Genomic DNA, 24,318 nt, shown 5'->3' on the forward strand with positions numbered 1-24,318 from the left:
GCGGGACAGGACGGGGAGACCCCCGAGGTAGCAACCAGCGGGCTGCAGACAGGTGCTCGGGTTTGGTTTTTTTTTGCCTCAGACCGAGGCAGAAGCCCGGCCAAGGATGCAGCCTCGGGGACAGCTCGGGCCCCGGCCCCGAGCAGCACCACCCGCCGAGCGGGGGCTGCGGGACCCAGCGCGGAGCTGTCAAAGCAGCCCCGGGCTGGCCTCTGGGGGGGTTCACGCCGGCGGCGGGCGAAGCGCCCCAGCACGGTCAGTAACTTCACCCAGCCGCGCCGCTCTCCCCGGTACGTGTTAATTACGCACCCGTTTTAATCGCGCCCGGACTAAGCCGCGAACCGGGGTTTCCCCCCGGGTGCTACCGGCGGGAGGGGGGGGGGGGGGGGGGGGGGGGCACAGACACCCCCCCGACGACGGCGGCTCCCGGGGGGCTGGGGGCAGGTGGGCAGCTCCCTCCTTCCCTCCATCCCTCCCCCGTGCCCCCTACCTGTCGTCGTAGCAGAAGTCTGCGCCCAGCGTGTTGAGGTACAGGGCGAGCCCCAGGGCGCCGCTCACCAACTCCGCGACCATCTCTCCGCCCGCCGCCGCCGCGCTCGCACCGGGGCAGCCCCCCCGGCACCGACCCCCCCGCCGACGCCCCCCGGCTCCGCGCTCCAACGGCGGCCGCAGCCCGGCGGCGTCCCCCCGCCGCCCCCTACCCCATGGCAGCGGGCACAGCCCAGCACCAGGGCGCGGCGGCGGCCGCCCCCCCTCAACACGGCCCCGGCCCGCGCCCCCTCGCAGCCGAGCCGGGCGCCGCCGCCGAGGCTTTGGGAGCGCCCGCGTGGGGCGCCCCGGGCTCCCAGCGCGCCTGCGTGCGGGGCCGCCCCCCGGCCGCCCCCCGCCCCGCCCCGGCCCGCCCCGCCCCGCCGGGGGCTGCCCGCTGCCGCCGCAGCGCGCCCGAGCGGGTGCGGGGTGGGTTCCTTCGTTCCTCCGTCCCCGCTTCCCTGCTTTCTTCCCGTGTTCTTCTTAGCCTTTGTCTTTTTTTTCTCCTTTTCCCTGGCGCGGTTCTCCTTCCTTTTCCCATCGCTCTTTTCCTCTTGTTTTTTTATTTTATTTTTTTCATCTTTTTTTTTTTTTTTTTCCCTTTTCTTCCTTTTTACTCCTCCCCCCAAGCCCACTTCGTTAGCAGGAAAGACAGGACCCGCATCGCGGGATGCCATGGCAGAGCGGGGTCTCCGCGCTCCCGCTTGTCCTGAGGTTCCGGTCCCCCCCCGGTCATGGTGACAGGACGTCCACCCGCGGGGGTTCCCGCTGGGCAAACCGAAAGCAAAGCACCGAAACTTGGCAGGAAAACGAGCGCTGCCCGAGGGGAGCGGCGCTGCAAGCCGGGCTCCCCGCAAGCAGGCGGGCAGTGGGGCCGTGCCGGCCCCCCAGGCGCGGAGGGCGCAGCCTGAGGGGGGTCAGGAAAGGTCCCATGTGGGGACCCGGCTGCGGGAATAACACCCTGAAACCATCCTCAGTAGTTCAGGGGGTACGAAGGCACGAAGTTACGGAAGGGGTTCGGGTCCATCAAGCTGCTTGTTTCCTTTTTTCGGGAGTTTTTTAAGTCTCGCCTCCACTTTGTGCCAGCCAGGCGTTTCTATAACCGTTCCCTCATGATTTCCATCAAGTGGCACATCATGCTGTCCCAGAAGAATGGGAGCCTGTGCATCAAGCTGCATATAATAAATTGGGGAGCTTTTAACAAGTTTCCTTTCTCCCCTATGTGATTATTTAATGCTGTTCACTGCAACATCACGATATATTAAGTGCATTAAGGCCTCTTTCAAGCAGCATTTAAAGTGCTCTTGTGAAGTCTGCCCCAAGTGTCACAAACATCTCAGCTGCTTTTACTTAGGTTCGGGGTGTGTGTTATCACCATCAGTGGCAGTAATTGCAGACATGGGGGGAGGGTGCATTTTGTTCAGAATATTAAAGCTTTGAGGGGCCTTATTGAACCCATTAGCGGATCACATTGATCTGGGAACTGCGCGTTAAACTTTTCAGCCTGAAGCACAGAACACAGTAACCCAGATTTTAAGAGTCGGTCTGCTTTGTCAGAGCAACTGTGATCCTGACGTTCAAACACCAGTTCTCAATGTGTTTCTGGACCTACTGACAAGATCCCAGCCGCCACGGCTTAGTCCTTGCCACGGTGGGATTGCTGAGCTTCCACACGAGGCTTCCACGGCTCCTTTTCTGGAACATCCTAAGAAACTGCCTAAAAAGCAGCATAACTGCTGCTGAGTCACAGTGGCAGAAGTCTCTCCTTCTCCATCACGAGCAAATGGACTTTTTCTTCAAAGAGGCAGGACTCCTGGCCGGGGTGGATGAGGGCTGGCAGGAGAGCTTGAGAAACAAAACAAATCCTCCGGCGAGAGCGTTTAGCCAGGCCTGACACTGAGTAATAGAAGCAAATGTCAACAGAGGGTGGGGTGAGTTGTGAGGACTGTGGGGACAGCCTGCCCCGCTGGACATCCCCGGCGCTCGCGGGTGGCCAGAGGCAGCATCAGGGCCGCACCAGCCTGAGCCAGCCGCCGCGTGGATTCAGCTGCGCGCACAGGAGCCTGCAGGGCCTGCGTATCACAGAAGCATTCCTCTCTATAAACAAAGGATAAGTGTCCTCCCAATGGAAAGGGCTTTCTCGGGTGGAGAGAAACCTGCTTTGTAGAAAGAAATAGAAGGCAACGTGTGCGCATACCGCTCCGCCTGGCCTCTCCGAGGCCTCGCACACCAGGCCGAGCTGGGGGCAGCAGGTGGAAGGAGCCAGTGCAGAGAGCTGAATACAGGTTCAGCATCAAAATTGTTGGCCTTGACAAGCAAACAACACTGCTGGAGAGAACAAGAGGGTAGAAATCAAAGTGTGCTAGGGGAACTCCATCTGTTCTTTGGTTAGTTAAAATAATAAATGCACTGGAGCTATGAGCAATGTTACATTTTACTATAATATCTGGAGATGTCAGATAACATTCTGACTCACAGCAGATTTACAGCATGACGTGCAGTAATCACAAGGTATCAAAAGAGGTAATTTAGAAGTTCAGATGTGTCACTAAGCAGCCATTTCCAAAATAACCTTCACTTCCAGAAAGTCATTGTCACAGATGCTGGTATCAGGGAAAAGGGAAGAGGTGGAGGGTTGTAACAACACGTAATATTAACAATAATTGTGAAGATAACTAGCACTATGCAGTCTAACAGCTGATCTATTGCATATAGCTTAGCAGAAAAATTCATATGCTTTATTTCAGGTATGGCCCTCGAAATGGATCTGTTTTAGCACCAAGTGGGAAATTTCTTCATCAAATACATTATAGATTCTGAGTCAGTGTGCTACAATATACTCCACCTAAACCATGCCTGAAAATTAAGTTGTGGCACAGCGTGTAGAAATACATGTCTGTCACAGTGACAGATTTGGTTAAGCGGTCACTGACTATGAGACCTTAAATGTCAGGGTAATGCATGTGGTACAGATCCCTCAACGGATTAGATTAGACACTTCAGTTTCTATACACGGCGTTCATTTGCTGGAGCTTGTAGAAAATGTTTGTACCAGCTTCCTCAGAGCATCTGAGAAGAGAAAGGCTAGCTGGGAATTGTTATTAAAATGAGGCAACTGATTATTAAATGTTATATAGGAATGCTATAGGAATAATGCGGTGGAATTTTATTTGTTTGTTTATTTGTTTTGTCTTGTTTTGGCCAGTTCTTATGCTTGGGTATCATCAAATAAATATCATATAATATTGTGCATATTTTGAACAACCTAAATTACATCCAGTGATGTGACTTAATGAGCGCAGAAATGTAAAGTTGGGCTCGTCTTAAAACACCCACGCAGTTGCTGTTGTTAGTAGTCAGGGATAAGCTGGTGTTATCTGAGGAAATAAATCAAATTAGTTGAATACTTACATGAATGAGCGACCTTATTTTATCAAAAGTAGGAGAAAGTGGGGTAGAGAAGAATGTTTCAGCCAAGTGCCTTTTTCAGAATTAATGATTCACAGAGATTGCTTGATTTTGTGGACCAGGATCTAAGCTGCCATTTTCCTGTCATGCTGATGTAGTCCAAAGCTGGGAAAAACAATACTAATTCTCAACAGATCAGCATTTCTGCTTTCTTTGAGACATTGCTTTTTTTTTTTTTTTTTTTCCTTCTGTTAAAGCTGTGATAATAATGACGCCAGCAATGACAAGTAAACTAAAAATGCATTGCAACTGCTAAACAGTAAAATCTCACGGAAATCTGCAAGAAATAGAACACCAAAACCTAAATACAAGCAGAAAAAGAAAGTACGTGCAGGACTTGCATCCGTCTGATGAAGAGATCTTAGCTGAACACATTTCCTAAGGAAGCACATTTCCAGGAGGCACCAGTTCCTACTTTAGATCAGTCAGTGGAGCTAGAGTATTGCTGCAGAGCTGGAGAGAGAGAGAGAGAGGGAGAGAGAGAAAACCAATGCAATTTTAGCTTGACCTAATGTAATTACACAGACTCTCCAGGAAGAAAAAAGATAGTTATAGGTAAGTTTCTTGTATACACCTAACATACAAAAGCATTTATGTAACTCACAGTTGAGCATATCTTGAAGAAGCTGATTACTCCAAATGGCTGTGATTAAAAATGATAAAGTTTCACAGAAAACTTACGGCTAAAATCCACAAAGGGACTTGGATATCTCATTCTTCAGAGAATTCTTTTATGCTTTAGATTTAAGTGCCAGTGTGGATTTTTTGCTTAACTGACATCAGATGATGGAGACAGCTGTAGTTTCTAAGTACCTAAATCTACACAGTTAAAGTCCCCTATGTATCCAGATTTCTGTCTCTTGGTATTTTGAGAACTACCCAAAAAAAACCACTGCTGTGTTGCTTAAAGCTTTAGCATATTCCAAAGCCATGTCACAGTTATCAGAATAAGCCTTTTCTTGCCTCTTAATACCTGCAAGACCTGAGACAAAGTGTGTTAGGAGCATGCAGGAGGGCAGACAGATATTTCTGTTTCAACCAGAGCATTAACCAAGGGCACAGGAGACACGACATATCTTTGCCTAATCTGGAGAATGGATTTGAACTGTCATGTTGTAACTCTGCTGCTAACTGCACCAACGTCGGGCAGTTTATGACAGGGCACTTTCCCATCCAATTCATTTTAGTACAGGAACACCCATTTATTCATGGTATGCAAGAGCCATTGTTTTAGAAGCAATTAGCACTGGCAATTAGGGCATTCCTTTAGCATACATGCAATCTGGAATCAAACATCTACTTTGAATCAGGAAGAGAAGGACAGATTATGAACCCAATTCCTTGACAACTCTGCTGAAGTGCTTTAAATTGTAAAGCATTTGTAATGAGGACTAATGGAGCTCCTTCCCACTAATTACTTTTTAAGAAAACAAACAGATTGATTTAGGCATCTATCTCTAAAAGACATTTTCAGATAAATGTCATAAGGAGAAGTGTAGGTCTTTGCAGTTATTTTATTTTATTTTATTTTATTTTATTTTATTTTATTTTATTTTTTTTATTTTATTTTTTGAATGAGCTCTAGCACATGTATTTCTGACAGTTTGGGGGGCATTTTTGATTTAATGTCCTATGACAGTAAAGTCAATAAAACAATAGTCAGACTAGTTTTTGCTCCCCTGTGATTAAAAACCTCATGAAACTTAATGGAAATACTGTCATTTTCCATATTCAGTACTTCAGGTGTCTCCATACTAAAGTTGCTGTCCTCTTCCCAATCTCTCCTTCAGATGCCTGGGCCTGCATTTTTGGACTATCGCCTAAACTGATCATTTGTGTTCTCTTCACCCATGCGCAGTAGGAAATGATGCATCTCAGGTCTCAGAAGGATTCTCCAGTTTTCCATACTGTAGCCATTGTCAGTTAATTTTCTGCAGGGTACTATTGACTCATTTACTGATTTCTGGTTCTATGTTCATTAATGCTTGAATTAAAAAAGCAATGTCAGAGCAAGAGGTAGCTTTCCATTCTTGCTGACATTTCAAGGATAATTTTCTTAATGTTACTCCATTCTAGATTTATCCTAATCTGCTTTACATATTTATCTCCCTTGTCCTTTGAGTTAGCTCAAAGTGAGATCAAAAAGAGTTTTTAATCCTTGTTGTTCAGAGTAAGTTGACAGTGTAAACTTACTAATTGCAGATATGTCAACTTGCCACCTCCTGGAACATGAGCCTCTTTGCTGTTGTGTAGTCATATGCTATAAAAATAGCAATATACCCGTTATCTTTTTTTGTAGTTCCTTTTATCAAAACAGCTCAAACAAATAAAAATTCTTAAAAGATGTCTCTGGAAATAAAAATAACCTTATTTTACACAGGTGGACATGGAGGTAACTGGCATTTGTGTTGGTTTATCCAGTTTATATGGGAACTCTGTAGCAGAAGAGGAACCTGTCTGAGATCCCAGTTATGATTCCCAGTCATTCATTTGCTTTCATCATGAGATCATCCTTCCGTTCACAGTAATTGATATTTCCTTAGACAAAACACAATGGAATTATCCCAGGGATTAATTTGGCCTAAGACCTTAATTCTGAGAAAAGCCCTACTTGACAGATGGATGCCTGCAACATAACCAAGAAGTCTGTGGCGCACAGCCTGGATTTTATGCAGGTGGAGGAAAGGGAGTATGAGTGGTATATCATATCCTGCCTCTCATCATTTCTTGGCAGATGTATCGCCCAGTAGATGGAAAAGCTTCATCAACAGCTGAAAATCTGTTTCTTGTCATCTTCCTTCCCATAGAAAGAAGTGAGTCATCGTGCTGTCCATCAGTCCCATACTTTTCAGGGTACTGACATTTCCCTTGTGATGCAGATGTTGAAAGACAGTTTAATTTTAGTCTAGATCTGTCTACTTCTACTTCATTTGTCCCTCAAATGTACAGCCTGGGATATAGGCTGTGAAAATTGGACAAAAAATGATATGTCTCTATGGCAGCAACATCAGACCTTCGTCCCACGGCAGAACAAAACCAGCCAAAGATGCAAGTGTAATTTCCACCTCAGTCCCTGCAGATTTTCTATGGAATAACCTAATTTACTTCTTTACTTCAGTACAATCTTGGCTTCCTGCTGTACAAGTATGAAGTAAAGCCAGGAAAACCATGCTTGCTCTTATTTTAGAGGGAAAGTGTCAACATTACTGAAACATATCTAACACCAGCACAAGCACAATTCTCAAGAGTTAAATAAACAAGGAAAATTATTGTAAGGAGTATACCTTTGAATCCTTCTAAACAGACTCAGTTTGATTTTTCATAATAGTGTTGGAACCAAATGACGTTTTGTACTGTAATGTAGACAAGTCCGGAGAGGATAGTCAAGGAGTTCTAGGCTCCTAATGAACAATAAAGCAGGAACAGCAACTAAATTAGCAGGAACTAAATTGTTTCTTGCTTGCTCAGTTTGAGAAATATCTTATCTGAATATGTGAAATCATATATGAAAATCTCAGATGGCCTCTGTCTCCCCACTTTAAAATATAATTAACACATGCCAGCGATAACATCACATTAAATTTAATTTTTAGTGGATTAAAGACATTGCTACTTTGGTTTAGAGCTAAGGCAATTGCTTCTTTTATTTGCAAATATGCAAAAATACAAAACATGAAGTGTATTTTTTACTATTTTTTTTTTTGTAAACAAAAATAACAGAAGTTTAATCAGCTCAGTGGAGCATTCACAGCTTTTAACTGACTGCGTTGACTAGGGATATGCAGGTGACCCAGATTTCTCCTCTGCTATGTCACACAAACAGCTCGGTATAGAATTGTACTTTCTGTGATCAGTGAGTCAATTGGTCTGCTACAGGCTATTACATATAGATGATGCATTCCAGTTATATTTGTGTGTGTCATAGAATGCAATGAAGTAAAATTCATGATATTCGGCATACACAGCAAAAATAAAATTATTTGGAGACCCAACCCAGGAAGTTTCTCTCCTGTGTACATTGGCACAGGTGAGAGAATTTCCTCTTTTCACTAAGCACAAGCTTTCTAATTTATTTAGTCTTACATTATAATTATTTTTTTCTAATTACTTTTGCTTACACTGTTTGCTTGGAAAGACATATCTATTTATAGTTCCCATAAACCGCACCACCACCAAACTGGCCTATTTATACCAAGGTCTTTGTGCACTGGTAACAGCAAACCTGGACTTCGATCAGTCTCTAGCAACCTTTAAGAGAATTTCAGATCTTGAGATTGTTTTTCATTATTATTTATATACAAAGTTGGTTAAAAAATAATGTTGTGCTTTCCATTTCCATTAGGACCTTTTGGAAAACACATATCCTACTGGACACATTTCGTGGAAAATGCTGACTTTCTGTGTCAAAACTTTCATTTGGTTTCCTGAATCAGCTAACAAGTGAAGGATGCTCTCTGTCAACAACAGGATTTTCCCATATGCTAGCTACCATGTGGTTAAAAACATATTTTCTAGCATAGCTACGTTGTCAGAGATTTTAGATCATATTTGCAGCTGGTATAACTTCTCATAGCTTCAGCAGACCTGTCACAATTTCTATCACCTAGTGTCTATTCCTTAGTACAGAGGGAGGCATGAAAAGAGATAACCAGGTCTCAGGAATGTTGACATTTTAAATTCCTTCCTACCCTATTTTGCACAAGAAAGAGCATTACATTTGGCTATGTAAATAGATCCCAGATTTTAAAATAGCCAGGTTCTTTTCTGCCTCAAGGAGAAAGAAAGATATAAACCAGAATTATTGGCTTTCTGTAATATTTTATATTCAATTTTCTCCTGCTACGTCCATGCCATGTAATTGTGTGCACATGTGTACATGCGTGGTCCTTGTTGTACAGGGTTACAGCTAGATTCTTGTCTGAGTGCCAGGGCTCTACCAGGGGTTCAGGGAGTTGCTGCGCGCTCTCCTTTATTCCATGTACAACAATGAGTACTCCTTCCTATATCTGCCAAACGCATGGTTTGATCCCATTGATATCCATTTGGCATCAGGCTGTTATTCACTAACCCTTCACCACAGCTATTAATCACATGCACATGTGAAGTGCTGTTTGCAAGGGGTGGGTTCACTTCTGCTTTGTTGTCTCGTTTTATTAAAGGCTCTAACACCAGTCTTCTGGCCTAGCCTTTCTCACCAATGCATTGCTGAAATATGTACCCCTGAGTGATTCCTGGCTCTCCACCCCATTCCCACACCCACAACATATATACCTGCCCAAAGCACAGGGCATATTCCAAGCATCCCAGGAGAAGCTTTTCCATTACCTGAGTATCCTCCCTCTCTTCTCCTTCAAAGTATTTTAGTGGGGGGCTTTTGAGAGAGCCACCCTCTTGAAAATGCTGTTTTGAACATTTAACGGGCTGCAGATTCGTCGTCCTTCATCCGTTTTGGTCTCAGTGCTTGCCTCGTTTGGGCTGGTTTGGCTTGTGTCCATCCTCAGCAGCAGATGGTAGTTGGCTAAAATGTTCCTGTGACAGTCCTCTCTGTGTACAAATAACCCACAAACAACCCGCAGAGTACTGTTTTTCCCTGGTCACAGCTGAAATCAGATAAGAGAAAGTTACTTTGTTTGCAAATCCAGCCCTCTTTAAATAAAAAGCTCTCTTTAACTTTGAAAGAGTGCTGACAAAAATGCTACCAGATAAGACCATCCCTGGGGCTCCAGAGCAGCAGTCTGGCAAAAATGCTAAGAAACAAGCCTCCAAAAATGCTGATGGCAACCCAGAGCATTTACCGGCAAAAAGGAACTGAGTCATGAGTCTGATTTTGTGAGCACAGGGTCAAACCCTTGGTTTGCCTATGTTAGCATTGCTTTGACACAAAGATATGATTAGGCTGTCTGAGTATCTCACAGAGGATGTCTGTAGATATATTTCAGTACACCTTTGCCATACGCTCTATAGGGAGACTGCTGGAGCACGATTTACACACACACAAAAAAAGAGAGATGTCCCTTTTTTGCAGATATTTGAATATCTGAAAATCAGAGAGAATCAGGCTTCTGAGAAAATTTCTGATAGTGTCTATAAGGTACATTTTGTAAGCAAACCTTCAGTGGCAAAACATATGGAATAACGAAATATTTTTCAGTGGAAAAAAAAATATTTTTTGTCAGAGACAAATTTATCTGATTCATACTCTAAAGTGATTGCTTTCATTGCAGTTTTTAAAGCCAAATGGTTCAGCTTGAGTTTATGAAATGTGTTCAGATTTTGGCAATGGGCAGACCAAAACACACACAGACAGCAGAGGGCAAGATTAAAAACAGAGGGAGTGCAGGGCTGGAGTGGGCTTCCTGCTGTGGTTGTGACCATGGCCAGTACGCATTACACATGATGCCCTGTTTCCTCTTTGGGTGCTTCTTCCACTGTTCTTATCACAGACCCCAGCAGTTTTGGACATTTTTGAGAGAATTTAGTGAGCTCAGAATTACAGAGACAGATGTCAGAAATCCCCAGTTTGCTGTGTAGCTGTTAAAAATCATCTTTTCTTAATCCTTTTGTCAAAATGGAACCAGACAGGTCTTTGCCACAACTGATGCCTTGCATTTTCCCCAGCCTACTTTCCTTATGAAGCAAAGTAATGAAAAGTGTTGAGAAGGCCTATGAAGCTGAGCAGCAAGCTCAGCTGTTCATCCCAAAGCAGGAATGCACTCACCACCACCAAAAAAAGCAGAGGCTTGATGCTGTACTTTTAGGAGATTGTAAATGCCCAGAGCACTGCACTGCAGCAAGAACCTTGTTCTGCTTTAGATGAGAAATAACTATATGTGGCTGTACCACCCCAGAGAGGAGCAAAACGTACTTTTTTTTTTTTTTTTTTTTAAGGGTTTGGGGAACTTAAAAATATCACAGAAATTTAAAAAAAAAAAAAAGAAAAAAAAGGAAAAAAAAAAAGAAAAAAGATGCTTCCAAACTAACCTTTATGCAAATGAAAGGAAGTGACTAAATAGAGTTGAGGGCCTGGTGGCCTGCCCTTTGCATTAATCACTTCAGCTGGAAAGGTAGTGAGGGGAGCACACGGTGATTAATCCAAAAGCAGTGAGGGGATGGCATCCTAGGAAGGGCACCAAAGTCCCAGGTCCAGAAGTCCCTAGCGATACAATGCAGGATGATATCACTTCAGTAGAGAGCTGCAGTTCAATGCCACATTGTCAAATCTTATTCTGTAAGTATATAATGCAAGAAACCAAGAAAGAAGCATGTTATTCTTTCTAAATCATAGGGATTGAAAGGTAATCATTTCCTCTGTCTGTCTTTCTTTCTTTCTTTTTGATTGCAGCATTCTCTCTCCTCAAATACTAAATAAAGCCACAATAAAGCCAATGGTTTAGAGAGACTTCCAAAATGCCTTTGAAGAATTTTAGATGAATTGATGAAGGAGTTTACTTTCAGGCAATATTTTAAGCTAGAGACATTTCGTAACAAAAAGAGACCATGTTTGTTAGCAGGTGCGGAGGATAACTGTCTCTTTTCACTCAGAGGCTCCCAATCTATTTCCAATCTGCTTTCGAGTTTGTTTGAGATTATTTTACCAGTGCAGAGACTTAGGAGGCTTTAGAAAGACTTTATGTTCCTGCAGTTAAGAATATATACTCTGGTTTGGGGTTTTGGGTCCAGTGGAATTTGCAGTCGTATTTCTTCACTTTTGCTGTTTATCCTGTTCTTAATCTGCATTGATTTTTCCCCTATATAGCAGGAAAAAAAATCAATTTTCCATTATGTTTTTAATCAGTCATAGTAAGAGTTAAACAGTCCTGGGCACTGCAGGTAAAACAGCTGATAATCAGCTGGGGAGTTATCTCATTTATTACTCTGAGTTGACAGGGGGTTAAATTCTTCCCTTAGCATCCAGGCTAAGGCAAGCTGAGCTGCAGCACCTTGCATCCAGGTATGGGGAGTGCCAGAGCAAAGCCCACCTCAAAGGCTGTGCCAGCTGATGCTAGTTGCAGTTCTGCCATACCGGGGGTACGTCGAGTAGCTCACACTGATGGCCACAATGTCACACAAGCTAAAAGGAGGCAGTGGCATGCTGTCAGCAGACTTCAGGGTGGAAAAAGTGGTTTTCTGATCTAAGCATTTGCTGGGAGACCTTGATCTGCCACTGCATTACAGAGGGAAGAGAAGAAGTGCTGAGAATGGAGCTGCCCATACGGTGACTCACCCAGGGCCTGATTCAGCTTTCTTTAGAATCAATGGGAGCCTTTCTATTGGTTTTACAGCAGTTTATTCAACAGTCACCATTGCGTGCTGGGAATTATTTGTCTGGTGGAAAGCGTGATGAAAAAAATGTTCCAATGTTCATCATCCTCAACTGACAAGAGAAGAAAGGACCCTGGTAAAGCAATGCAGTTTCAAACTGCAAAAAGACAGTTCACGAGTCTGAAGACTGGGATAAGCAGATCTTTCTCTTCCCAGATTATTAAAGTATGGGGTCCAGAGACTGCTCTGTGTAATAACTTTCTGTGGTCGCAGCTTCAGTTTCACTACTATGACTCACCCATGATTGCTCTTAGGTAAGTGCCAGATGCCTTCTTATTGCTCTCAAGCTTCAGTTCAGCAAAACATACAAGCACATGCCTAAACACTTTTCTGAATAACAATAGCCTTTGCACATAATTAAAATTCGGCACACATTTAAATGTATTGCTGAATCAGGGCCTTAATGCTCAATATGGGTGATTAAAGGATCATAATCTAATAGTTTTTGCTGACGATGTGACATAATTTTTCACTGTGCCTCTGTAAAACTGGGATAAAAGCTCAAAATGAAATTAAGGAGTACCTTTAAACTAGCTAAAAATTATAGTGCTGAAAAAAAATCCAGAACACAGGTTCAGGTCTCTGCTGGAAGCAAGGGAATTTAATTGCCCCATTAATCACACGTTTACACTTCATCACGTTTTAGTATAAAATATTGATCAATGGAGCTCTCCATTGCTCAAACTCCACAGTGTTAGTCAGGGGACTTTAGATATCTTCTCCAGACTCCGTGACCCCCCCCCGCCCCGTGTCCCACTCCTAGAGAAGGGGCCCTAGCTCAATACTGAGTGCCCCATCTTGACTGGCACCTACACCAGACCTGGGGCTGTTTTCACAGCAGTCACTTTACTTTTAGGTGTCTGAATGGTGATGTAGGGCTTGTATGGCAGCAGTTCTTAGGAACAACATGACAAAACTATTAGGAAAATGCTGCCCTTTGGTGGTCACTCCTTCCTTATCAGTGGGGGCTGGCACAGGACTGGGTACCAGTGCCTGTCTCCATATCCACCCTGGTGTTTCAGCCAAATCCATCCAGCTTCCACCATTTTTCAGTGTTGATCTCCTGTCTGACTCACATACAGATGTTGCTTATGTCCCCGAACAGCAGTCCAGGTACGTTATAGAAGTATATGTGAAACACAAAGAGAGGTTCATTCTTCCAAGCAGTCTGGGTATAACACCTGTCCCTTTTTGGTATGGCAAAATACCAAATGCTTCTGCTGCATGTGGTTTCAGGAAAGACTAAGTTGCCAGTGGCAATCAAAAAAAGTCAATGTTTTCCTGTAGGGATGTTCTGACATGACCCACGCTGCAGCCTTCCAGCCTCTCAGCCTCCTGAGAGAAGACCAAAAGTTATATTATTAGGTGAACATCGCAACTGCATATACTGGGACAGCAGGATTACCTAAGACTTGCACAACAAGGCTACAAATTCCCTGTTCTCCTTAATTTTGCAATATGCCAGTGTTTAGCAGAAAAGTATGCAACGCTCATATGCTCGATAAGTTTATTTTGTGCTGGTACACCTAGCAATACCTTCCGTTCAGCCCTGTGTAGCTGTTAAGCTGTTCCTCCCCATCAGTCTGTGGAAGTCTGTAGAAAGGGGCACTCTTTCTTCTGGCACCGGGTCATCAGGCTCATATGAAGTTGTGCATTTGGACCACTTTGGCCCATGGCCACCATGACCCTCAGATTTTCTTCTTCATCATTGGGTTCTCCAGGGTGAAGACCTACAGTCTCCAGTCTCTTTCTGTCATAAACCCAAAGATTCCAGTTTTCCTTAACTGACAGAGAGCCCTCAGCCAGCTGCCTTCCTTCATAAGGTCAGCTGCAGGACAAGCTGTTTTCAGTCTCCAAGTGTTCTTACAGACCAGTCTGTGTGATCGGAGATGCAGAACGGATATTTGTGTCTTGCTCTGCCTTTCCCTCCTACCACTTTGCCTTCCCAACTCGCACACACTCCCCCAGGAAGGCTGCTTTCACTGACGGCATCTTTCCTGATCCACCCTTGAGCACACAGAGCCAGGGTCGCCCACACAATTCCTGGTGCTGTATCAGGAAGTGTCTGGGTCCCTCCTGGACATCGTTTGGCCATCACAGTGAGTTTCCACTTTCAGGCACTTCTTTCTCTCTGCCAACTTCTCTTTGAGCAAGGAAACATTGCCGCTTTCTATATTTGGCCATTGGTCTAGACCACATGAGCTCTGCTATTGTTTTGCTGCCTTTTTTTAAGACCTTCTGCTAGAAGGCACTTACCACATCTACATTTTGTTGACAATCTTTCATATCCTAAATGGAGCCTAAAATGCAACAGACCATTACCCCAGGCTTTGCTCATGATTCGTTCCTGGTCTTGTATTGCTCTCCCTTCATCAGGAAGTTAAAATGATCAGCCTCAAAAGTATCTTTAATTCTATTACTTGAATTCTGCTTTGTGACCACTCAGCTCAGCACCTGCTACTGGGCAGGCCGAAGGTGCCACAGGCACAGGCTAACCCATCTCTCTGAGACAGCAATCAAAATGGTCAGAACTTTGTTCTTCAGGTCAAAATTAATTTCACTGTTCCACAGGCAGTTTTCCCAAGCAGATCTGTACTACTTGTAATTGCCTTCAAGCATAGTTTGGAGAATACCCGTAGGCTTAGACAACCCAGTGAAACTCGGTTATTCTTAAATGACATGTCCTGCCTCACTTGCAGGCTAAATAGCTTCCTCGGCTACTCTACAGAGATGCTACATTAGACAAAGGCTTTTCCTCTGGTAACCCCTTTAAGAGTTGATAGACAGAGGTGTCCCAGCTTCCAGTCTTCCCTGATGGGATGGGTAAATCATTCAGGCTTCTCGTTCCTGGCACCTCTACAGTAGATTTTTGCTTACTGTGACAACTCACCTCCTACTACACACTGGTCCTGTCCTATCCAGTTTGTGGCATCCTTGTACATGGCTGCAGGAACTGTTCTCAGATCAATCACACCAGCACTGTCAAATGGTTAGGGTAAGTAGGGGAGAAGATGATGGTGATGTAGGCAGAGAAAAGCGACATACCCCGGTGTTAGAGGTAAATTGTCACGGATCAGCACTTCCACTGGGATTTGCCTGGGCACCCCTTGCTGTCTAGGCACAGTGCATCATTCCCTTTTATCTGCCTTCAGCCCTTGTGCCTGATCCATCCAAATATCACTATCTTCCATAGCTGAGTTGGGCATGTAAAAATTATAGTCACTCTAATATTAATTTAGTCACATATACTCAAACAAAAGCCTCTGCCATTTCCCCTGGATTTAATTCCCTGAACACTCTTCATTCCCCCGTAAAGAGTAATGCAGCAAAATATATGTGTATTTTTTCAAAATTCGTTTTACTTTAGCTAAGCTTAAGGTGATTTTTTTGACAGCCAAAAAAAGAAAACACCAGTTCCTAGTTCTCCTCTTCCACAGGGAGGTCTAACAGGCAGCAGCCCTTCTGAATTTTAGCCACTGAGTTGTTCAGTTATCAGTTAGAGGCAAGAAGTCCAGCACAGGTACGCTTCTTTCCATGCCCAAATTTCAACTGGACAGCCCTGTGTAATCTAAGTATGGGCAAAAGAGCTAACTAGAAATGTCTCTTGACAGATGGTAACACTGAGAGCTGGGGTTTCCTCGTTATGAGGTAGGCCATTCTTTCTTTTCTGATGTGTATGGCATGTGCACATCTCCCTTACACTTAAAACTCCACAGACCTAATATCTGTACATTATGTAAGGATTGACGAAATCCATCCTTGACAAACTGTGTAGAGCTGGTCTTTCCATGAGGGCTACCAAGGAGAGAATCAAAAAAGAAGATGTACATTGGAGTATGGTTGTAGGGGCTTTATGGACCTCTGAAGCATGGCAGAAGTATGTTACCATTTCTGCATTTCCTGGGGTTAGTCTGTATCTCTCAAAACTTTACTGATAAATGTTCAGCCTAATAGCTCATTTTCTCTATTATTCTCTATCCAGCAAGTGGCTGGAGTATCTCCTCTTGTACACCCAGATATACTGACAGTAATGAAACACACCATGTTTTCCAAGGACTGATGTGCATTTATGAATGGTACTGCATATAATAATAAGATATTTTACATATTGCCTACTACATATTTTATATATTTATTATATATAATAGTTTATATTTACATATCACCTTTCATCTATCTTCAAGCTTTTTCTAATTCTAACTCCATTTTACTGCATTAGTTCAAAAGCAGTTATTATCAATTTGCTATTTTATAGATTGACAAATGGAGAAACTGATAAGTTAAATGTCTTGTGCAAAAGTTCTCAGGATCCCTCATTCTTAACTCTAATATTGATTTAACTTAACAGAACAAACCATTTGATATGCATTATTAAAAATTTTCTAAACTAAGTTCCACCGTAAGAGGTGAAGATGACACTGTAAAAATTTAGATCTGGTCTATTTTGCACTGTTTATTTCAAATAGAAGATTCAAATGCCCACATTTCCAAAGGTAATAAAATACAAATCAAAGCTCTGTCATCTGTGGTTATCAGAAAGCCTATACCTTTATTATTTATACAAAAATAAAATACAGTTCATTAATCTCTAATATTTGTTATCTCATCTTACAGTTTTATATGATGTACTACATCTTGATTGTTTTTTCATGGAATGTTTACATGGACAGAAGAAGCAGACTATACTAAAAAAAAAAAAAGGTTGAATATAACTCTTTTCATATCATTTTGAAAGTGGTGAGGAAATGTAAGAAGATGGTGATTTTGCAAATTTATGTAACAACTTCCAAATTCTTGTCATATGATCAGTCTTTTATGTCAAACACACATGAATTTTTTCCTGATTCACACAGATTCCACTCTCTAGCTTGCATTTTTGGTTTTAAAATAAAAGAAACAATTTGATGTGACCACAAATCTTTTTATTATGAATCAAATTAATAATTATTACCAGACGTGTTAAATGAGCAAATGTGTTAATAATAAATCTGCTGTGCACAAACATATGCCATTTTCTCAGATATTGTAAGAGTTATTTATGGTAAAACAATTTCTGCCTTCAACCAATTACTGCTAAAAGATTTGACATATTAACTGATTAAGTGCACACAGAAGAAAAGCACAGAAAAATCTCTCTACTGTACATTTCCTAGCAGAAAATTTACCTTTGCTTTGGACTCATCCGCAGATTAAACTTTCCCACCAAAATGGTTCTGCCATAGAAAAAAACTCATCTCCATCTGTTGTATTAGGAACTGCTCTCTTCTTACACTACACTGATCCCATTTTTATGATCATGGAGACAAATCCTAAGTAGGCGTTAATGGAAGTTTTGTCTAAATAGGACTTCACTGAGGCCAGGACACTTTGGATATGGCCCAGTTTCTTTTAGTAATTAATAAAGTACTATAGCTACAGTACTTATTTACAAAAAAGTCAGCAGGCGTCAGCAGGCAGCTGTGTGGAAAAGAAGATGGGGGAGAATCAGTACTGGCAGTACTCATTTTCCATCTCTCTGGCCCTGATTCAGCAAAGCACTTAACCACATGTTTAATTTTAGGCGCATGAGTAATCCCATCTCTGCAGAGCAAAGCGTGTGTTTCGTTCTCATTGACTTTAATGGAACTACTCATAGACCTGTCAAATCTTGCGTGCTGTGCGTGACACTTTCACAGCTGATTCCACCTTGCTCAGCCCTGCAGCATGGCCTTTGGTCGGCATTTTGCAAAACGCTAGAGCTTCTATGGACCTTATGGCCTTGTGTCACCTGTGTTTCACTAGCTGTGTTTGGCATGTGGGAAAATGGGCTGGTAGTAAGTGGGAACCATGTTATTTATTCAGAGGATTTGCAGGCCAACACCAACCTCATTTTATTATACAGCTTGTGGAGTCATGCTCAAGTATTCTGCTGAGTTGGACTCTATCATCCTAATCATCTGAGAAGATGTCTAGCAAGGCTGTTCCTTGATCCATTAGGTACCCCAAGCTGGATAAATATACAGTATGTATTGCTGATGGACAGGACATCCTCTGCTCAGGAAGGATCTTTAGAGCAGAATAGGTGGGTGCCTAGGGCCCAGATCCACAGTCCTGTGAGCCCTAATTTAGGAGCCTAATTCCATAGCCATGGAAGTCAGTGGATGTTTCCAATAAAAATGGGATCAAGGTAGTAGGCCCTCATTCAGCTAAACATTTAAGCAGATGCTTACTTTAAGAACATGATTAAGTCTCTTTGAACTCACTGGGAATGCAACACATGCTTAAGTACTTCAGTGAATCAGGGACCTGTTCCAGCTTTGGATCCACAGCACTGGAAGGTATCTACAGAGGTAGTGCAGCAATTTCCTGTTGCTGCTTGAGCCTCTGGCTGCAGCTAAGTTCTGCTTATTTTGATAAATACAATATTCTTACCACTTCGGTAATTATTTTTTCTTTAATATGCGAGGCGCTATAAATGTGTAATTATTGTTGAACTTTTATGTTTTGAATTGATTTTATGCATGGAAGCTGTTTTATTCTACTGTAGTCTTTCTTTAGATTTTTGCTCTGGCCAATGGATTGTATCATGACAAATGATTTCTTGAGCATGCTGACGGCATTCAACTCCAATGACATTTCCAAAAACCTGTTTGTGATGGGTGATTTCATTTTCAAAACTTGCAGGCATTATTTATGGGAAAACAAAGGCCTTTTAGCAGATACCTAACAATGCATTTATCTAGTTAGTTCATTTGCTGTGCAAAAAGGGAAAACACACAGCATTTATTCCTGCATATGTTCTCTTATGAAATACTACCTTTACTTTTGAGTCATCTGCTTATCACTCTTTTGTGCCAAATTGGCTTTAGAGGTAAAGGCTAAAATCTTCACTGCAGCTGTTACGCAGTGCCAGTCAGGAAAGAGCCAGCATGGGAGGAATAATTTGGCATTTCGCGGCCATAGAAGGAAGCACTTTTCTCCCATCAGAATCAAAAGTAGACTTTTTGACTAGAGCCTGGGGGGCCCTTGAAATATCCAGGATCAACAGTCACAAAAGCCACTTTTTGTTGGATCAAGACCACTGCACATTATCCTAATGTCAGAGGTATAAAAGTGCTAAACTGTATATAGTGCATTGAAAAACTTTTCCTTCACTTGTGCACAGTTGGAGAATAGCTTGACATTGAAATTAGATCTCTTGATCAACATAAAAAATACTTGACATTTTGTTTGGAAATTTATTGTGTATGGACATACACAAGAGGCAATTGCTTAAAGTAAATACAAGTGACTCAAAGTCAATAAGCAGTATTTTCCAGGCTGACAAGGACTCAAGTTTTATAAAAGTAAAGCTGTCTACTAGGCATAGAAAAGGCACTGAAAATTAGGGACGGATGAGATCATTCTGTTTCATTTCAAGCACTACACTTTTGGTTTGAAAGTCCCAGCCTTCACAGGACTTCTCTTTCAGCTTATAAAAATTTGTGGGTATAAAAGGGGCAGAGACTGGAAGAGATTAAGAAAATTACCGAAAAAGTACAGTGTGTGCAGTATATGCAGCCATATACTCAAGCATGCCAGCCTAGCCAGGGCATATGGCCTCCTTCTAACAACATAGAAGTATATTTTATACAAAGAAAGGGAGTTTTCCAGCAGAAACTTCCCTCTCCCCTCAAAAAAAAAAAAAAAGAAAAAAGAAAAAAAAAAGTTTAGCTATGATAGGAAAGATTTATAAATGTAAACAGATTCTGCAAGAGTAATAATCCATCTGTGAGATTAGTTACACTGAGGACAAACAAAACTATTCAAAATACTTAAATGCTTTTTTTTTTTTTTTAAGCTAACTATGGTAGGTAAGCTTTTGGCAAGGACAGGTAGAATAAAAGTGGAAAACATCAAACCCACAAGCTAAAATTATATTTTCAGAGCTAAAGTGAGTTTGAGACCCTATGCACAAGTTGCAAAGAAGTTTGTGTGCCTCACAGCATGTGGTATTAATGGGCATTAGGTACCTAAATGCTTCTAAAATAAAATGCAGAGATTCAAAGAGTTAGTGATATTTAAATGGCATTTAAATTATGTTATATAGCAAAGGCACTTCCAAATATGAATTTCAGGTACCTCTGTTATTCATTTAGGTGCCTTTTAAAACAGTGTCTGATTAGTCACTTCTTCCAAGGCGTGCATTCTCATGTAGATTTCACATCAACTGACTCACATCATCAATAAATACAGATTTTATCCTTTCTAAATACTTAAGGATGTCATGTTTAGGGTTCTAACTTCATGCCCCAGGTTCAGGGGCAGCTTTGGGTATAAATGGAAAAGGTAGCTTCCTACTACACTAGTACACCTATTGTACCATTGATAGAAGGCATGCCTTGGCTGTTCCAGAGGCAGATGCAGCTCAAACCATCAATACATGGAGAGTCTCTTTCTGCTTTTGCCTCCTTGCACCATTTCTCTGCGGCAGCAGTAGAAATAGGAAACCTTGCCACCCAGGTATTTTGTTTCAGCATTTTATTCAGGGCTTGATGGTCTGAGGGTGAAAGTGCGTTACTTTCAGAAAAATCCCTGAAGGAAGACTAGCTGGAAGTCAGGGAGGGAGAGATCCACCGTTCTTCCCAAAGTGTCCTAGGATATCCCAAATTACCCTGATCACTCCCCTCCCATTGGCACGTTGATGCCAATACACGTCATGCATTTATTGAACTCATTCTCAACTCAGAGGCTTTGTTTAGAGAAAGCTGGCAGAACTGGGAATATCTAATTTTAAATTGTCTTGTGGTAGAGGATGATATAGTGCGAACACCAGAGGAGAGGGCTTTCCAAAAGTGTGCTGAGTCAAGAGACACAGACACGTTGTCAAATATGTTGTCAAATGCAAAATTTTTTACTGTCTCCTTACAAAAAAAAAAAAAAAAAAAAAAAAAAAAAAGCTGTTGGCAATACACAGGCCCTGAAAGCTGGACCAAAAATAACAATAATGCATAGACCCTCTGGCCACAGAATACTCTATGAAATATAGAGAATATAAATACTGGCATTCCTGCTTGGGCTAGGCAAAATGCTGAAAGATATACAGGGAACATAACGATAGACCCTTTATTCTTAGGCTTTAAAGTATTACAACAAATGAAAAGCGTGCTTAAAGCACTCGGATTTGTTTGGAAACAAAACAGATTTAGTGTAAGTGACTTTAGTCCACTGTGTCCCCCAGAGTAGCAATGAAAGTTCAGGAATGAGGGCTGCACACCCTCTAAAATGTAACCTTCAAAATCTAGGGCTTCACCTCGAGATTTTCAAGCAACAGATATGTCCACAGCTACCCCATCCCTGTGGTATGGGCCCCCCTCAGTTTGGATATGCTTGCAGCACTGCGATATGTATGGCTGTTTGCTTACAGTCTGTAGGTGAGAACCCAGGGAGACAAGAAGAAAGCTGCAAACCCCATCAGCACACACAGCAGGTATTGTAGGCACTGTGAAGGATAGGAAAACATGGTTGTAAAGATGAAAAGATATTCACAACATAGTAAACTGACCTGGAACCTCCAACACAAAGAGGGTCCATGTCCCTTGATAAAAGTTTTCAGAGCTCCCCTTCATGGCATAACCTGATATTTTCTTTCCTTCTGTGTTATCCTCTATCTGAGGCATGGAGAAGAGGTTAATCTGAGGCATGGAGATAGGTTCAGAACAGGCCTAAGAGTGGGTCGCATGTCGAGCAGATTCTGAGCAGAAAGTAAATAACACAAGTCTACATTCATAGACTCTTTGGACTTTCTAGACTTTATACCATATAATCTGCTTATTCATTTTCCTTGAAGAGTCCTTCCTCCTCTAGACATGACTGGTGAATTGATACCCCTATTCTCAATGCATTCATTCAGGAAGCAGAATCTGAAAGAAATATTTGATTTCTGTGCTAATCTCTGCCCGTGTTGACTAGACAAGAAAAGGAAAGTGATCAGTTCTGGTAAGAGGGGACAAGGATTTGGATCACAACAAGTGATCTGAAGACTTCAGTAACTCATCTGATGAAGGTGGTGGTGGGGAATGGTGGAAGGGGGAAAAGAAGCAAATAGCGAACTTTGCATAAGGAGGGGATAGCCAGGCTGCCTCACTGATGTACCGCTGCCTGCTCATGGCTTCCATCATACTTCTCCCTCTCCAGGGTGCACAGCAAAGCAGGGCTTTGCCAGACTTCTTACTTGTTGTTGTGCCAGAATAATTATGGGACCTGGTTTCCAGACGAGGCTCGGTGTACCCTCCTCATTCACTGTAAAACTTCTCTGGCATTTTATGCCCTCACTTCAGCTCCCACAGTGTGCAAGTTGGGTGTGTTTTAATGAGTCTCAGCCTCATTACAGGCTTTCAGGAATGTGCAGGAACTGCTAAAGTTCCTGCTACACGAAACATTTTCCTATGTCCCTGCCCAGGAGTGGGCGAACATCTGGATAGCAAGAGACAGTCTGTTCAATCAGAGTGTTGGGCTCTTGGGCCCTGTAATGGAGGGTGGAGAAAAAGGACCCTTCTAGATTTGGCATGGAGAAACGACAGGAAACAATGTTTAGAGCTCTTGTAGATTTGGTAAGGTCTCACCTTGACTGCTTTAGGCAGCTTGTTGTCAGGACTTTGTCCTTAGCTGGGCTGTCAGCTTCTCACCAAGGATGCTAGCCTGTATGCCTGTCTTCCCATGTGAGCAACCTTCCTATGGACTAAGAGACATGGAAGAAAACATTTAGCATAGGCCCACGAGGGAACCAAGTGGGTAGACAGGTATGAGAATCTGCTGTGGGGTCTGGGGGTGGAGAGCTGCAGGCCCGAGCCCCACCAGAGCACAGGACTGCCATTGGTGCTGAGGGCTGCATGACAGAATGAAAGTGTGTGAGCACTGCCTCAGCTCACCCCTTCTGCTTTGCCGTTGTGACCACCCAAACTTGGTTCTAGTGATGCCAGCGAAAGAGGGACCACTTAGGGCTTTGGAGACAAGGAGCCTTATGGCAGCTTCAGTAACAAAGATTGCTCTAAAAGTCCAAAACACACACAAATCTCCAATAAATTAAAAGCCGGACCAGGTATTCCTATTCTGACAATCCTGACTGGTAGAAGCAGAAAGTCAGGAACATCCCAGGTTCACCTGCAGGTGATTACTATGCGGATATTTTGCACCCAGTAAATACAGATGGCTGCTCAGAAGGTGAATCCACCCCAGGAGCTCACAGAAAGAAGGCAGGAGAGCCTGTGACTATGCATGAACTAGGCTAAGGACTAATCACTGCACCACAGCTCAGCTTGTACTCTTGCCCAATGTGTCTTCAGAGAAGAGCCCACAGCAGAAATCCCTGTAAAACTAATGGTGGGTATCAGGGAGAATGAATTAATCAGAATTATTTTATTGCCTAGTTAAACCTTTATATGACACTAAGATAGTTGTCAATCAAATAAGAATGTTATTTGCTTATTACATTTCATGATACAATGCATAAGGTGTTATCAGTGGGACTTCAGAAGGCTGCAAGTGAGAAACACAGCCTAAAGCCAGTAATGTACTAAATAAGGTATATAAAGGTATACATTCAAGATGCTAATCAGACAGCTTTGGGGGCTGGGGAGAAGGAATAAAAGAAGAATGGAAAAGAAATAAGATAATCCTCTGCATTCTTGTGGTGCACCCTAGAGTCATCTTAAGAAATAAGAAAGCAAAGTCTTAAGAGATATGTAAAGCTAAGGAATCCATGCCAGGCACAGAAAAAGCAAAGAGCTGCAAGTCACCTGGAAGAAAGCTATACAAATTATCTATCCTCCTAGAGTGAAATGGACTGAAACAGCTCTCCACTAAAGCACAGAATGCCTACAACGGCTGCAGGTGGTCACAGCTTTTTTTGTCCAAGCTGGCTTTGAGCCAGTCTCGATGGCAGCACCAATAGCCCTTAGCAGTAAGCCCTTTGCACTAAGGCAGTGAAGGCATGGTCCACAAATCCCTGTCAGGCTTTCAGGATTCAGTTCATTTCCTGAT

At 42.7% G+C, this 24,318-nt stretch overlaps 1 protein-coding gene across 8 annotated transcripts in view; it reads right to left on the bottom strand.

The window, feature by feature from the left end:
- The window catches only part of TMTC2 (transmembrane O-mannosyltransferase targeting cadherins 2), a 369,395-nt gene extending 368,606 nt beyond the window's left edge, over positions 1-789 (bottom strand). For 3 of the 8 annotated variants that reach the window (XR_010830965.1, XR_010830962.1, XR_010830966.1), the window contains exon 1: positions 491-789. Coding sequence is in view for 3 of the 8 variants with exons in the window: in XM_048061231.2 (XP_047917188.1) it covers positions 491-573 (83 nt within the window). In the remaining 5 variants the exon portion in view is untranslated. The remainder of the gene's footprint in view (positions 1-490) is intronic. The other 5 variants (XM_048061231.2, XM_066995665.1, XM_048061230.2 and 2 more) reach the window with 4 other exon arrangements.
- Between the last annotated feature and the right edge of the window lie 23,529 nt (positions 790-24,318).

Source organism: Anser cygnoides, chromosome 1 (genome assembly GCF_040182565.1).
Source record: "Anser cygnoides isolate HZ-2024a breed goose chromosome 1, Taihu_goose_T2T_genome, whole genome shotgun sequence".
In the NCBI taxonomy this organism is placed as follows: Eukaryota; Metazoa; Chordata; class Aves; order Anseriformes; family Anatidae; genus Anser; species Anser cygnoides.